Below are 11,617 nucleotides of genomic sequence, written 5' to 3' on the forward strand. Positions count from 1 at the left end.
CATTTACAACCTGAAAATATCACTGGGGGAAAAATGCATTTTCAGATGCTTACATCCTCCAAAATGCATCATAGACAAAAATTTTATGGAAGGTGATCCACTAAATTAAAGAATGAGCTTTTTTCTTGACATCTATGCATAGGCTTGCTTTGTAAATATGCATAGGCTTGCTTTGTAAATTTCAGGAATATGCCAAATAGCAAAATTATATACTATAAATTACCAAAGATTTGTTTAATGTTAAACAGCAGCATTTGTTTTTTATTAGACATTTAAGCCAAATCTTTCTTGTACAGGTTCTGGGAGGGAGAGAGAAATTGGAAGAAATGATTTCCCATCCAGAAAACTTCCCAGCTTTGAGAAGTTCATATCTGACAGTGGAATTCATCTTTCGGTGCAGAAACTGCCTTGTCTAAATATTGTGTATTATATAACTGTGTGCTGCTCAGCTCCCACACACATGTATGTCAAGAGTTCTACAAGTGTTCATTCAACTCCCCCTTCCCAAACGTATTCCCTATTGCACAGATCTGGAGTCCAAGCTCCATACAGCAAGAGTCACTGGGTAACCAACTTCAATGGACACACACAAAGTCTAGGAAAGCAGACCAGGAGTCAAACAGGCCAGGATATGTGGCACAAGAACACAAGGCTTAGAACCTGGCACTTTGCTCTAGCAACAATCAAGTCCTCAGGTGTGGTTAAGTAGGCAATGCCAGTGCAGGACTTCATGAAAGGTGAGGTTGCCTCCTCATGAATAGCCTAGCTGACAGGGCATTATTCTGTCTCCTCTCTGCTCTATGTGTCCTTGGATCAGGAAGAGGTGTGGATTCCACCTTCCCCCTCATTGCTAACGGGCAGCAGCTGCTCCCTGGCCTGGCCTGGAGACTCCTGGCCAACTTGCTGCAGCTGTAGTTAGCCTCCCTCAGCCTGTTGCTCATCGGATCAACCCAGCTGAGGCTGGTCCATCAGGCTAGCATTCTCTGAGCTCCGATCTTGATCAATACGCATCTCCACACTTTCCTCTGCAGACTCAAAGTCAGCCTCCTTCTCTGAACTCGCATCTGGAGAGGAGAGGCAGAGGTCAGATCCATGACAGACTGCAAACGACCTAAGACTTCTGACAGTGTGATGCTAGATGGACAATGGCTGCTAGATGTGGTCTGTAAAGCCCCTCCACCAGTGGTGGGATTCAAATAGGTGAAAAACCAGTTCTCTGTGTGGATGCCACTTCCAGAAATCCATTCTGGACCTGGGCAACAAAAAATTAGCTACCGGTTCTGCCGAAGTGGTGCGAACCACCTGAATCCCACCACTGCCCTCCCCGCTTGGTTGCAAATAGATGCACAAAATTTATTGTCCTCTGGTGAAAGCATCCAGGGCTTGCAACTATGGTCAAAAGAAATAAAAACTTCTTTAAATTCTCACAAAACATGGCTATTGCTACAGTGACCTGCATATACAGGTCAATTTAGTACGATATGCTAACCACAATGGAGCCATTTGTCCACCAAACTAGGATCACTTCTTTCATCATTGGCCTTTGAGTAATCTTTGTACTGATTATCACTTTCTGTGCTTTATTTTTTTTTAAATGTAGGGTTTAATTTTTAAAAATGTGTAAGTTATTTAAAAGAAATGCACTATCTCAATAAATACTTGAGATGCACCACAAAACAAAAGGATATGAAACAAAAGGAAGCAGAAGTAGCAGAAAGATCTATTTAAGCTGTGGCCACTCTTGTAGTCTGTGTTGTTTTCCTGGAGAACTAACGCTTGCCAAACCACAATTTAGCTATTTTTTTTCCTCACAGGCAATCTTCGGCTATGCTGTACAAGCTAAAGGCTGAGGTAGGCATTTATCCAGATGGGATGCAGAAATTAAGCTCAGCACAAGGCATAATGATTAAGATCAGAAGCTTCCACTGAATCCAGGGATCACTAAATTGTCACATCGACTTGCACATTCCATCCTTAACTCGTGTCCCATCCTGGCTCATTTTCAAAAGAGACACAGTTCCCTAGGTCCATAGTGACACATGCTTCATCTTATGCCCACTGATGACTCCTGTGACCATGATTAGGCACTTCTCATTAACCTGCACCATATGAATGCAATCAACAGTACTCACATTTCACCTATAAGACAAACATAAAGTCATCTTTTTGGTAACTACAGATAATCCTCGAGTCACAGTCATAATGGAGCCTGCCCATCACTGCCACGACTCGTGAAACTCATAATTTTATGAGCTTTTTTTGCAGTGGTCATTTAAAGCAAACCACAATCTGCTCTCATTAAGTGAACACCAAAGTCACTAAGAAAAAACAATAGTTTGCTACGGGGACGGTTTTGCTGAAAACCAGAATTAAGTGACACAAAACCAGCATAAAAAGTGATCATGCGACCATGGGATACTGCAAAAAGCTGTGAATGCGGCCCAGTTGCCGAGCAATGGGTGGCCATAAAGAGGGCCTGACTCTTGGAAATTCAAATCCAGGTTTCAAGTACCTCCTAGGTACGTCCATTAGAACTTTGAGCAGTTGCTAAGCAACTGGTTATAAGTTAAGTACTAGCTGTAAAATACTACACAGAAATTAGTAACACAGAGCAGCCTCCAGATTTGCTTTCATTGTTTTTCTCTGAGTGACCTTAGAAGGCAGCTCAGCTATGGGAAAAAGAAGCAAAAGTGAGAATTGATCCTTCTGATCTTACATTGCACTCTGAATTATGATGTGGTAACCTACAAAATTACTCAGGTTTTTAAGCATTTTGCCTGTATGCAAACATGATTATTCATCATCTAGTTATGGAGCAATAACATTTATGCTGCTGCTCATATTATGCTTGCTTATACTTTACAGCTTGATAAAAGTTGCACTTTTTTCTACCCTGTTTGCTAGTTCAGCAAATCTTTATAATGCATGCCAGGTCTATGAGTAATATGACTGTTTTGCTTCTTCTGCTAATCTTTCATTAAGTCTTATTCTTTCTACATACAGTACATCAAAATGTTTCCAGTTTTTTAAATTTGTTATACATATAGTGACAGATATTTATTCATTTTAATAAAAACCTCCTCAAATTCACAAGCCATTTCTCTCAGTGCCGTGACTGCATTGTAGATCTAACACAATTCAAGGATAGTTCATTATTAGAATAGAATAGAATAGAATAGAATAGAATAGAATAGAATAGAATAGAATAGAATAGAATAGAATAGAATAGAATAGAATAGAATAGAATAGAATAGAATCTGGAAGGGACCTTGGAGGTCTTCTAGTCCAGCCCCTGCTCAAGCAGGAGAACCTATACCATTTCAGACAAGTTATTGTCCAGTCTCTTCATAAAATCTCTAGTGATGGAACACCCATGATTTCTGAAGGCAAGCTTTTCCACTGGTTAATTGTCCTTACTGTTAGGAAGTTTCTCCTTAATTCTAAGTTGCTTGTCTCCTTGATTAGTTTCCAACCATTGTTTCTCATCTTGCCCTCTGGTGCTTTGGAGAATAGTTTGACCCCCTCTTTTTTGTGGCAGCTCCTCAAATACTGGAATACTGCTATCATGTCAGCCCTGTTTCTTCTTTTCTATAGACTGGCCAAACCCAAGTCCTGCAGGCGTTCTTCATATGTTTTAGTCTCCAGGCATTTGATCATTTTAGTTGCTCTTCTCTGAACTTTTTCCAAGGTCTCAACATCTTTTTTGTAGTATGGTGACCAAAATTGACTGCAGTACTCCAGGTGTGGTCTTACTAGGGTTTTATAAAGCGGTACTAATACCTCACGTGATTTTGATTCTATGCCTCTGTTTATACAACCCAGGATTGTATTAGTTTTTTTGGCGGCGGCTGCTGCACACTGCTGGCTCATAGTCAAGTGATTATTGAAATGTCATTCTTTAGGGTTACACAATATGCAAAACCTTTGATATTGAAGACTTATCAGTTACTGTACATTTTGCAATATCATTGTGATTCCATAATGTTCATAGTGACTAAAGAAGAAACTATTGATATGCACACCCAGACAATCATTATTGGGATACCATTAGATGTTGCTCCTGTCAGGTACAAACTTTTAATGATGTTGCTACTGCATAGAACAGAACAGAACAGAATACAATGGAATAGAATAACTTTATTGTCACTTTGAATGTACACTAATCAGCATACATTAAAATGAAATTTCATTGCATACAGCTCTCAAAGGGTCACCACCTCCAATATACACTACATAAATATGACAGAAATAAATACATAATTACGCATATACCCACATATACTATATGACACAGAGAAACAACAGTCCAGTTCAGGTTATGTTTACATGTGCATGGCGAGAAAAACGAATCTTGCAAGTTAATCAGACAGATGGCATAGGGAACAAAGCTATTACAGAATTGCGTAGTCCTGCTAGAAATACTTCAAAACCTCCTCCCAGAGGGGAGCAACAGAAACAGACCATAAAGTGGGTGTGTGGGGTCTCTAACAATGCTTTGAGCTCTAAGCACATAGCACTTATAAGCAGCATTCTGAATACAAGGGGGCGGGCTTTCTATGATCTTCTCGGTTGTCCTTACCATTCTCTGTATGGACTTTCTATCTGAGGCACTGCTGCCACCAAACCAGACAGTGATGCAGTTTGTTAAAATGCTTTCAATTGTGCCTCTGTAAATAGTGGCCAGGACAGAAGGAGAAAGATGTGCTCTCCTCATCTGACGCAGGAAATGCAGACGCTGGTTTGCACACTTCACAAAGGATGACGTATGGAGAGCAATTCTTTTTTATATATAAGTTTTTTTTATTGATTTTCCAATGTTACAATAGTATCTTTGAAAAGCAACATGGTGTCTGGGTTACAATAATTCTGTTTCGTACAAATACATATTATTACAAATCTCCAATTTGTTGTAACCAGAATTTCCTCTCTTTTTTCCTTTGATACATATTATCTCATCTAAATTAACATACTTGTTATTATTATTATCCATCAGTTATTTAGTAGTTTTCTTACATTTGTCAATAGTTTTGTATATTTTATATTTTAACATTCCATCTTTAAGACATCAAACACCTTATATACTTTTCCAGCTTTAATTTTGCATTGATATTAAAGTTAAATGTTTGAAGTTTCTCATTTTTATATTACTAAGTGACCTCCCTTCCCTTTACACAATTCTCTCCAATACCCAGTAATATAAATACACTTCTTATCTATCTCATTTCCCTATCAACAAGTTGGTAATACAATATAATATTCTTGTTTTCATTATAATTTCCACATATTAAAAATTAACCAAAATTTCTCCCATTTCAACATTTAATACATCCTTTCATCCTTTCATATGACTACATCCAAGTATATTAATTATATTATCATTTTTAACATATATACATCTTAATCAATTTCATTTAAACAGCTCAATATTTCAATTTAACTGTTAATATTCATGCATCTGAGTTTGTGTTTTTTAATTAGCCAGTATTTTTATCTACTCATCAAAACAATCTCTCATAATCCAAGTACAATCCTGTCTATTCTAGTATTTTCTGTTTCAGGCCTCTTAAATATGTCCATTCTTCTTCAATCTTATTCTTGCTTTTTTCCTTTGCCATATCATTTTTCACTTCTTTGCTTCAGGATCATCAAAGAATTCTTGTGTTATTGTATCTTATTGAAGTGACCCTACAATCTTCCTTTTTGAAGGGTTGAGGGGTCTAATAAAAGCACCAAATCTTCTCATTATTTTCACCTCTTGATATAATTGTCCTGGACTATGTATTTTTTTCTTCCATCTGTTTCTCTGTGCTTGTTGAGTAGTTAATTCTTCTGTCAATGTATTTGATTGTTCAATTTCTTCTGTTATGTTCGGTCCCAATAAATTATTAGTTGTAGTCACAGTTTGAGTTTGCTTCTCCAAGACGCTTTCTAGTTTTTTCCCCAAAAGCTCTTATTTCATCGCTGGCTGTCGACAGGAACTGATAAGTTTGGTAGGTTATTTTCATCATAGCATAGACTTGTTTTTGTATGTCTTCCATGGTGGAGTCTCACATCTGATTTTCAAGGTTGGTCTTATCTTGTTTTTCTAAGGAATCAGCCAAGTCTCTTCTCTTCTCTTCTCTTCTCTTCTCTCTCTCTCTCTCTCTCTCTCTCTCTCTCTCGTCAGATTGCAATTTTATCTGTTAATCTCTTTTTAATTATTTCTTCTATTTTAAAAGAGCAGAGCAAATTTTCAAATAAGAGTAGGAAGTAAGGAGTAGGTAGTCAAAAGCTTTTAGTCCACAAGTTATAAAGTTCTAGTTGAGGTCAATTCATTTTTAAAATTTTTTTTTAAAAAAAACAGCCCTGGAGGCTTGATTGCTGCTATTTTGAAAGGAGGGTTGAACTCCCCCTCCCTCTCCACAGGAGGGAAAGTACTTAGCAGCTTATTTAGGTGAAAGAAAGAAGACTGGAGTATAAGAGAGGAAACTTACCCAGTCTCTTCCACGCTGCTTTAATGTTGCCTGGTGGTAAGTGTGACTTTGGCTGTCTGCAACCTAGTAAAAAAGCCCCTTCTTGCTGGTCGCCCCTCCAGGGTGACTCTTCAGCCCTTTTAGGACCCCCCCAGTGATGCAAAACTGGACATGGAAGACGAGAGCCATCCTCCAGACGTCCATAGTGGCGGCGTTGGCAAACTGGAAGTCTGGAGAGACCAATTCATGTTGCATATTGAAAGTATGGAAATGCTCCCAAAAGTTAAATATCAAACTATAGAATAATAGAATAACAAACCTTGGAGATTTTTAGTTCAGCCCCTGCTCAGGCAGGAGACCCTATACCATTACAGGCAAATTGTTGTCCAATCTCTTCTTAAAAAGCTCCAGTGAAGGAGCATCCACAACTTCTAGAAACAAGCTGTTCCACTAAGTAATTGTTCTCACTGTGAGGAAATGTCTTCTTAGTTCTGGACTGCTTTTCGCCTTGATTAGTTTCTACACATTGCTTCAGGTGTTTTCCAGAATAGGCTGACCTCTTCTTCTTTGTGGCAGCCTCTTAGATATTGGATCATTTCTATTATGTCACCCCAGTCCTTTGTTTCATTGAACTAGATATACTCAATTCCTACAACCATTTTTTACAGTATATGTTTTAGCTTCCAGCCCTTTAATCAACTTTGTTACACTTCACTGCACTTTTTCTAGAGTCTCAACATCTTTTTTATATTGTCGTGACCAAAACTGGATGCAATATTCCAAGCATAGTCTTACCAAGGTAATACTAATGCTAATGCTAATGCTAATAACAACAATAACAATAATAATAAACAATTTTTTCAAGTGATTTCAGTAGGACTTGATTACAATGTTAGAATTGACAATGAAAATATCAAAGTGATGGGTAGCTTCTTCCTTTTAGGATCAACCATTAAAAGCAGCCAAGAAATATATCACAGACAAATATCTGGTAAAGCAGCATGAGGGCCCTAGAAAAGATATTCACATACTGTCATGTGTCTTTACCTACAAAGATCAACCCCGTGTGAGCCAGGTAATCTCTGTGAAACTCTATGGAAGTGAAAGTTCAACTATGAAGAAGAAGATAGGAAGATTATTGATGCTTCTGAACTTTGGTGATGGAGAAGACTCCTGAGAATGAACAGCCAAGAAAATAAACAAATGGATCATCAAACAAATCAACACAAAGTTCTCCCTATAGACTTTAATGGCCAGGCTCAAATTATCCTACCTTGGACACATTTAGTGAAGACCTAACTCTCTAGAGAAGGCTCAAATGCTGGAAAAAGTGGAAGGGAAGAAAAGTAGAGAATGAGCAGAATTAAGGTAGAGGGACTCAGTTACAGTGGAGAGAAGTGCACCATTGGAAGATCTGAAGAGATAGATCGTGAAGAAAATCTAGCTACATGGTGGCCAAGTTGACATTGACTTGATAGCACATAATCAATCAGATGGTAATGAATCTAGTCATTAACTCTACCTCTGTCAGTGTCCCATGCTATACACGAAACTATGCCCTTTCCCCCCCCAACTCTCACAGGCTAAATCATCTGTGAGATTCTGGCAGTAAATAATAACAAATCCCAGACTCTAAATCTCAGCTGGCTGCTAGAGACTCAGAAAAGCCCAAATTTGGAGCACAGCAGAATCACTATTGGTATCTTGCTGGTGTTCTCCATCTTCAGGCAACCTTCTCCAACTTGGAGTTCCCTAGATGTAAACATACTGCCCTTCTAATATTCTCACCCATTGGCCAATTCTCATCTAATCATTCTGAAACACATTAACTGCAATCTAATATTATACGATGGCACTGGTACAAAATAGCGGTTTCATATATTTCATCTTACGGGAGATCAATTTAATGTAAAAAGATTGATTGAAAACAGCTTGTAGTTTTATTGATCACTAAGTTATTGGGGATTTTTATTGCATAAGATAGATGTCTTTAAAATTGACTAGAATTCTAGCATTATTCAATTAGGCATGAATTGTGGCAGAGTCTCCAGCTGATTGTTTGCATGTATTTTAAATTTAAGGGAAGCTGCAGGAGAGGCTGGCTCTGGGTGGTGGAAAGGAAGAAGTGAGATTTTTCTCACCTCATCCCATTTTCCAACTAAAATTCTCCAGATGAAATGAGGTTTTCAATTGGAAAAACAGAAAGTGTGAGATGTAATATTATCCTCTTACAGTGTTGATATAAAAACTCACTTCAGGTATATTTGGGTGGGGGAATAAATTTGTTAGCTTTGAAACAAAGATAAAACTTTGCTTTATTTGTTCAATGTACTATCGGTTTGGCTTTACATGACACTCTCAGTTTTTTCATCCCAAAGGTGCTTTTTCATGAGGCAACTGGACTTTCTTTTTTTCTATTTGAAGATGTTTCACTTCTCATCCAAGAAGCTTCTCCAGCCCTGACTGGATGCAGACAGCTGGTCATTTGCGTTTTTTTTATTTATTATTTTTTTTATTTTATTTTTATTTAATTAAATTTTTATACCGCCCTATTCCCGAAGGACTCAGGGCGGTTTACAGGGCAGCATAAAATACAATATAAAAATAGTATAAATTAAAATAGATTAAATTACTTAAGCCCGACAATTAAAACAATATTAAAAGCTAAAACCCCTTCAGTCCAGGCCTGATAGATCAAAAAACCAGGTTTTTTGATCTAGCAAGTCGTTGAAGCCACCTGGAGGCTTACCTGTGTTGTCAGGGTCATCTGAATGGTGCAAATGGGTGTGGAGCCTTCTTGGAACTGTTGAAAGGATTGCGTTGTGGAATGGAGATAGATGATGTGGTATCCCACCCCCTCTATTAAGAAGGCTGTTCAATTTTGACATAGATGGCCTCTTTGACCCCTCTTTCAAACTAGTGTTCCTCTCTGTCCAAAATGTGGGTTGAAATCACTGGAAAAAAAATCTATTTTTATTGTTGTTGTTGTTGTTGTTGTTGTTGTTGTTATTATTATTATTATTATTATTATTATTATTATTATTATTATTATTATTATTATTATTATTATTATTATTATCTTGTTAAGAACATGCTTGGAATATTGCATCCAGTTTTGGTCACCAAATGGAATTCTTCCATTCCCCACCATCCAGTCAGGGCTGAAGAAGCTTCTTGGATGAGAAGCAAAATGTCTTCAAAGAGAAAAAACAAAAAACAAAGTCCAGTTGCCTCATGAAAAAGCACTTTTGGGACAACCGTGACCTGGATGACTGAGAATCTCCATAGACTCTCAGTTTTCCCCAACATCAAATTTCAAAAGTAACAGTGCTTTTTGTATCCAGCTTCTTCAGAATCCAAACAAGATGGTTCATCCCTACTTTATTGCAAATGCAAGTAACCCTCAAGTTACAACCATAATGGAACCTGCAAAATACAGTTGTATGTTGTTGCAGTTTTTAAGTGACGCATCCACATTATGTGAGGCACCCACCACCCTTGCTCAACAATCATTGTCACTGTTGTCACAGAAACATGTAATGGTTAAGGCAGGGGTCTTCAAACGTGGCCCTTTTATGACTTGTGGACTTCAACTCCCAGAATTCCTCAGCCAGGCTGGCTGAGGAATTCTGGGAGTTGAAGTCCACAAGTCATAAAAGGGCCAGGTTTGAAGACTCCTGGGTTAAAGCATCACATTAGAAACCAGGAGATTGGCTAGAAAATCTGCTCCATCACTCGCTCCCTGCTTTGGCTGCGCCTTGACCCGCAGCTTTTCCGACATGCCTGGCGAGTACACCCTCACCTATTTCCCTGTTCGAGGCCGTGGAGAAGCCATACACATGCTGCTGGCCGATCAGGGACAGGAGTGGACAGAGGATGTGGTGAATGGGGAGATTTGGCAGAAGGGAGATCTCAAGAAATTGTGTGCCTTTGGCCAACTGCCGAGATTCCAGGATGGGGATTTTATATTGTATCAGTCTAATGCTATTCTGCGCCACTTGGCTAGGAATCACGGACTCTATGGTGAAGATGCAAAGGAAGCAGCACTGCTGGACATGGTGAATGATGGTGTGGAGGACCTGCGAATTAAATATGCCCGCTTAATCTACCAGAACTATGAATCTGGCAAAGCTGCTTACATTGAGGCCCTGCCAGCTGAGCTGGCCCCTTTTGAGAAGCTCTTGGGTCAGAACGATGGAGGGAAAGGCTTCATTGTAGGCAAACAGATCGGCTTTGCAGACTATAATCTGCTTGACAGTCTACATGCTCATTTGGTCCTGGCACCCACTTGCCTGGCTTTGTTACCTTTGCTGGCTGGCTATGTGCAGCGTCTTAATGACCGGCCACTCCTCAAGAATTTCCTGGAATCAGATGCCCGTAAGAAACGTTTCATCAATGGGAATGGCAAGCAGTGAGGCTACTTACTTTTCTAGGATGCAAGTTTGTAGTTTTGTACCTTTGAGATCTAATAAAGCTAGTTTTAAAAAAGAAAAAAAAGAAACCAGGAGATTGACAGTTCTCTTCCCGCCTTAGGCACAAAGCCAACTGGGTGACTTGGGCCGTTTACTCTCTCTGAGAGTGTTGACTTCTGGCAACTGTCTGGACAAGACCATGCAATTTTCTTGGCAATATGTCAGAAGTGGTTTGCCATTGCCTCCTTCCTAGAGCTGAGACTCAATGTCTGGCCCGAAGTCACAGCTCTGTGGGACTAGAATTCACAGTTTCCTGGTTTCTAGCCCGATCCCTTAACCACTACACCGAATTAGCTCTCCCTTCCACATCTACAATATCTACTGCTTTTCCATAGTCTTGTCAGCTAATAGTTAATTGAATAAACTTCTTGAAAATTAAGCCCGGATTGCCTTCTAGCCAAAGCAAATCTATGAAAGTATTATTAGATTAACATTTGATTTATGTTGCAAAGAATACAATTATGTGCATGAAGTACCAACTGTTTAAATAAAATATTTACCTGATTTTAATTTTAATCAGATAAAAAAAATTACCGGAATGTTCTCCTTATATTGTTATTATCAGATTATTATTTTTTTGCCAATTGATCAGTAGTTGGGGGATTCAGCAGTAAAACATGTCTGGAGAGGAGACAGAGAACAGAGGGGGCTTGAAAATTATAATAATAATTCTGTCTTGTTTTATTATTTATT

General features: G+C 38.6%; 1 protein-coding gene across 1 annotated transcript; it reads left to right on the forward strand.

Moving 5' to 3' along the window:
• The first annotated feature begins 10,171 nt into the window (after nucleotides 1–10,171).
• LOC310642986 (glutathione S-transferase P 1-like) lies at nucleotides 10,172–10,925 on the forward strand. The gene has a single exon (XM_083366989.1). The coding sequence runs from the start codon at nucleotides 10,232–10,234 to the stop codon at nucleotides 10,865–10,867; it is 636 nt and encodes a 211-aa protein (XP_083223115.1). The 5' UTR covers nucleotides 10,172–10,231; the 3' UTR covers nucleotides 10,868–10,925.
• Nucleotides 10,926–11,617: the final 692 nt, after the last annotated feature.

Source organism: Vipera ursinii (assembly GCF_947247035.1).
Source record: "Vipera ursinii genome assembly, chromosome: 7".
Taxonomy (NCBI): domain Eukaryota; kingdom Metazoa; phylum Chordata; class Lepidosauria; order Squamata; family Viperidae; genus Vipera; species Vipera ursinii.

Coding starts and splice junctions, on each gene's coding strand:
- LOC310642986 (XM_083366989.1), top strand. CDS start 10,232: ATGCCTGGCGAGTACACCCTCACCTATTTCCCTGTTCGAGGCCGTGGA.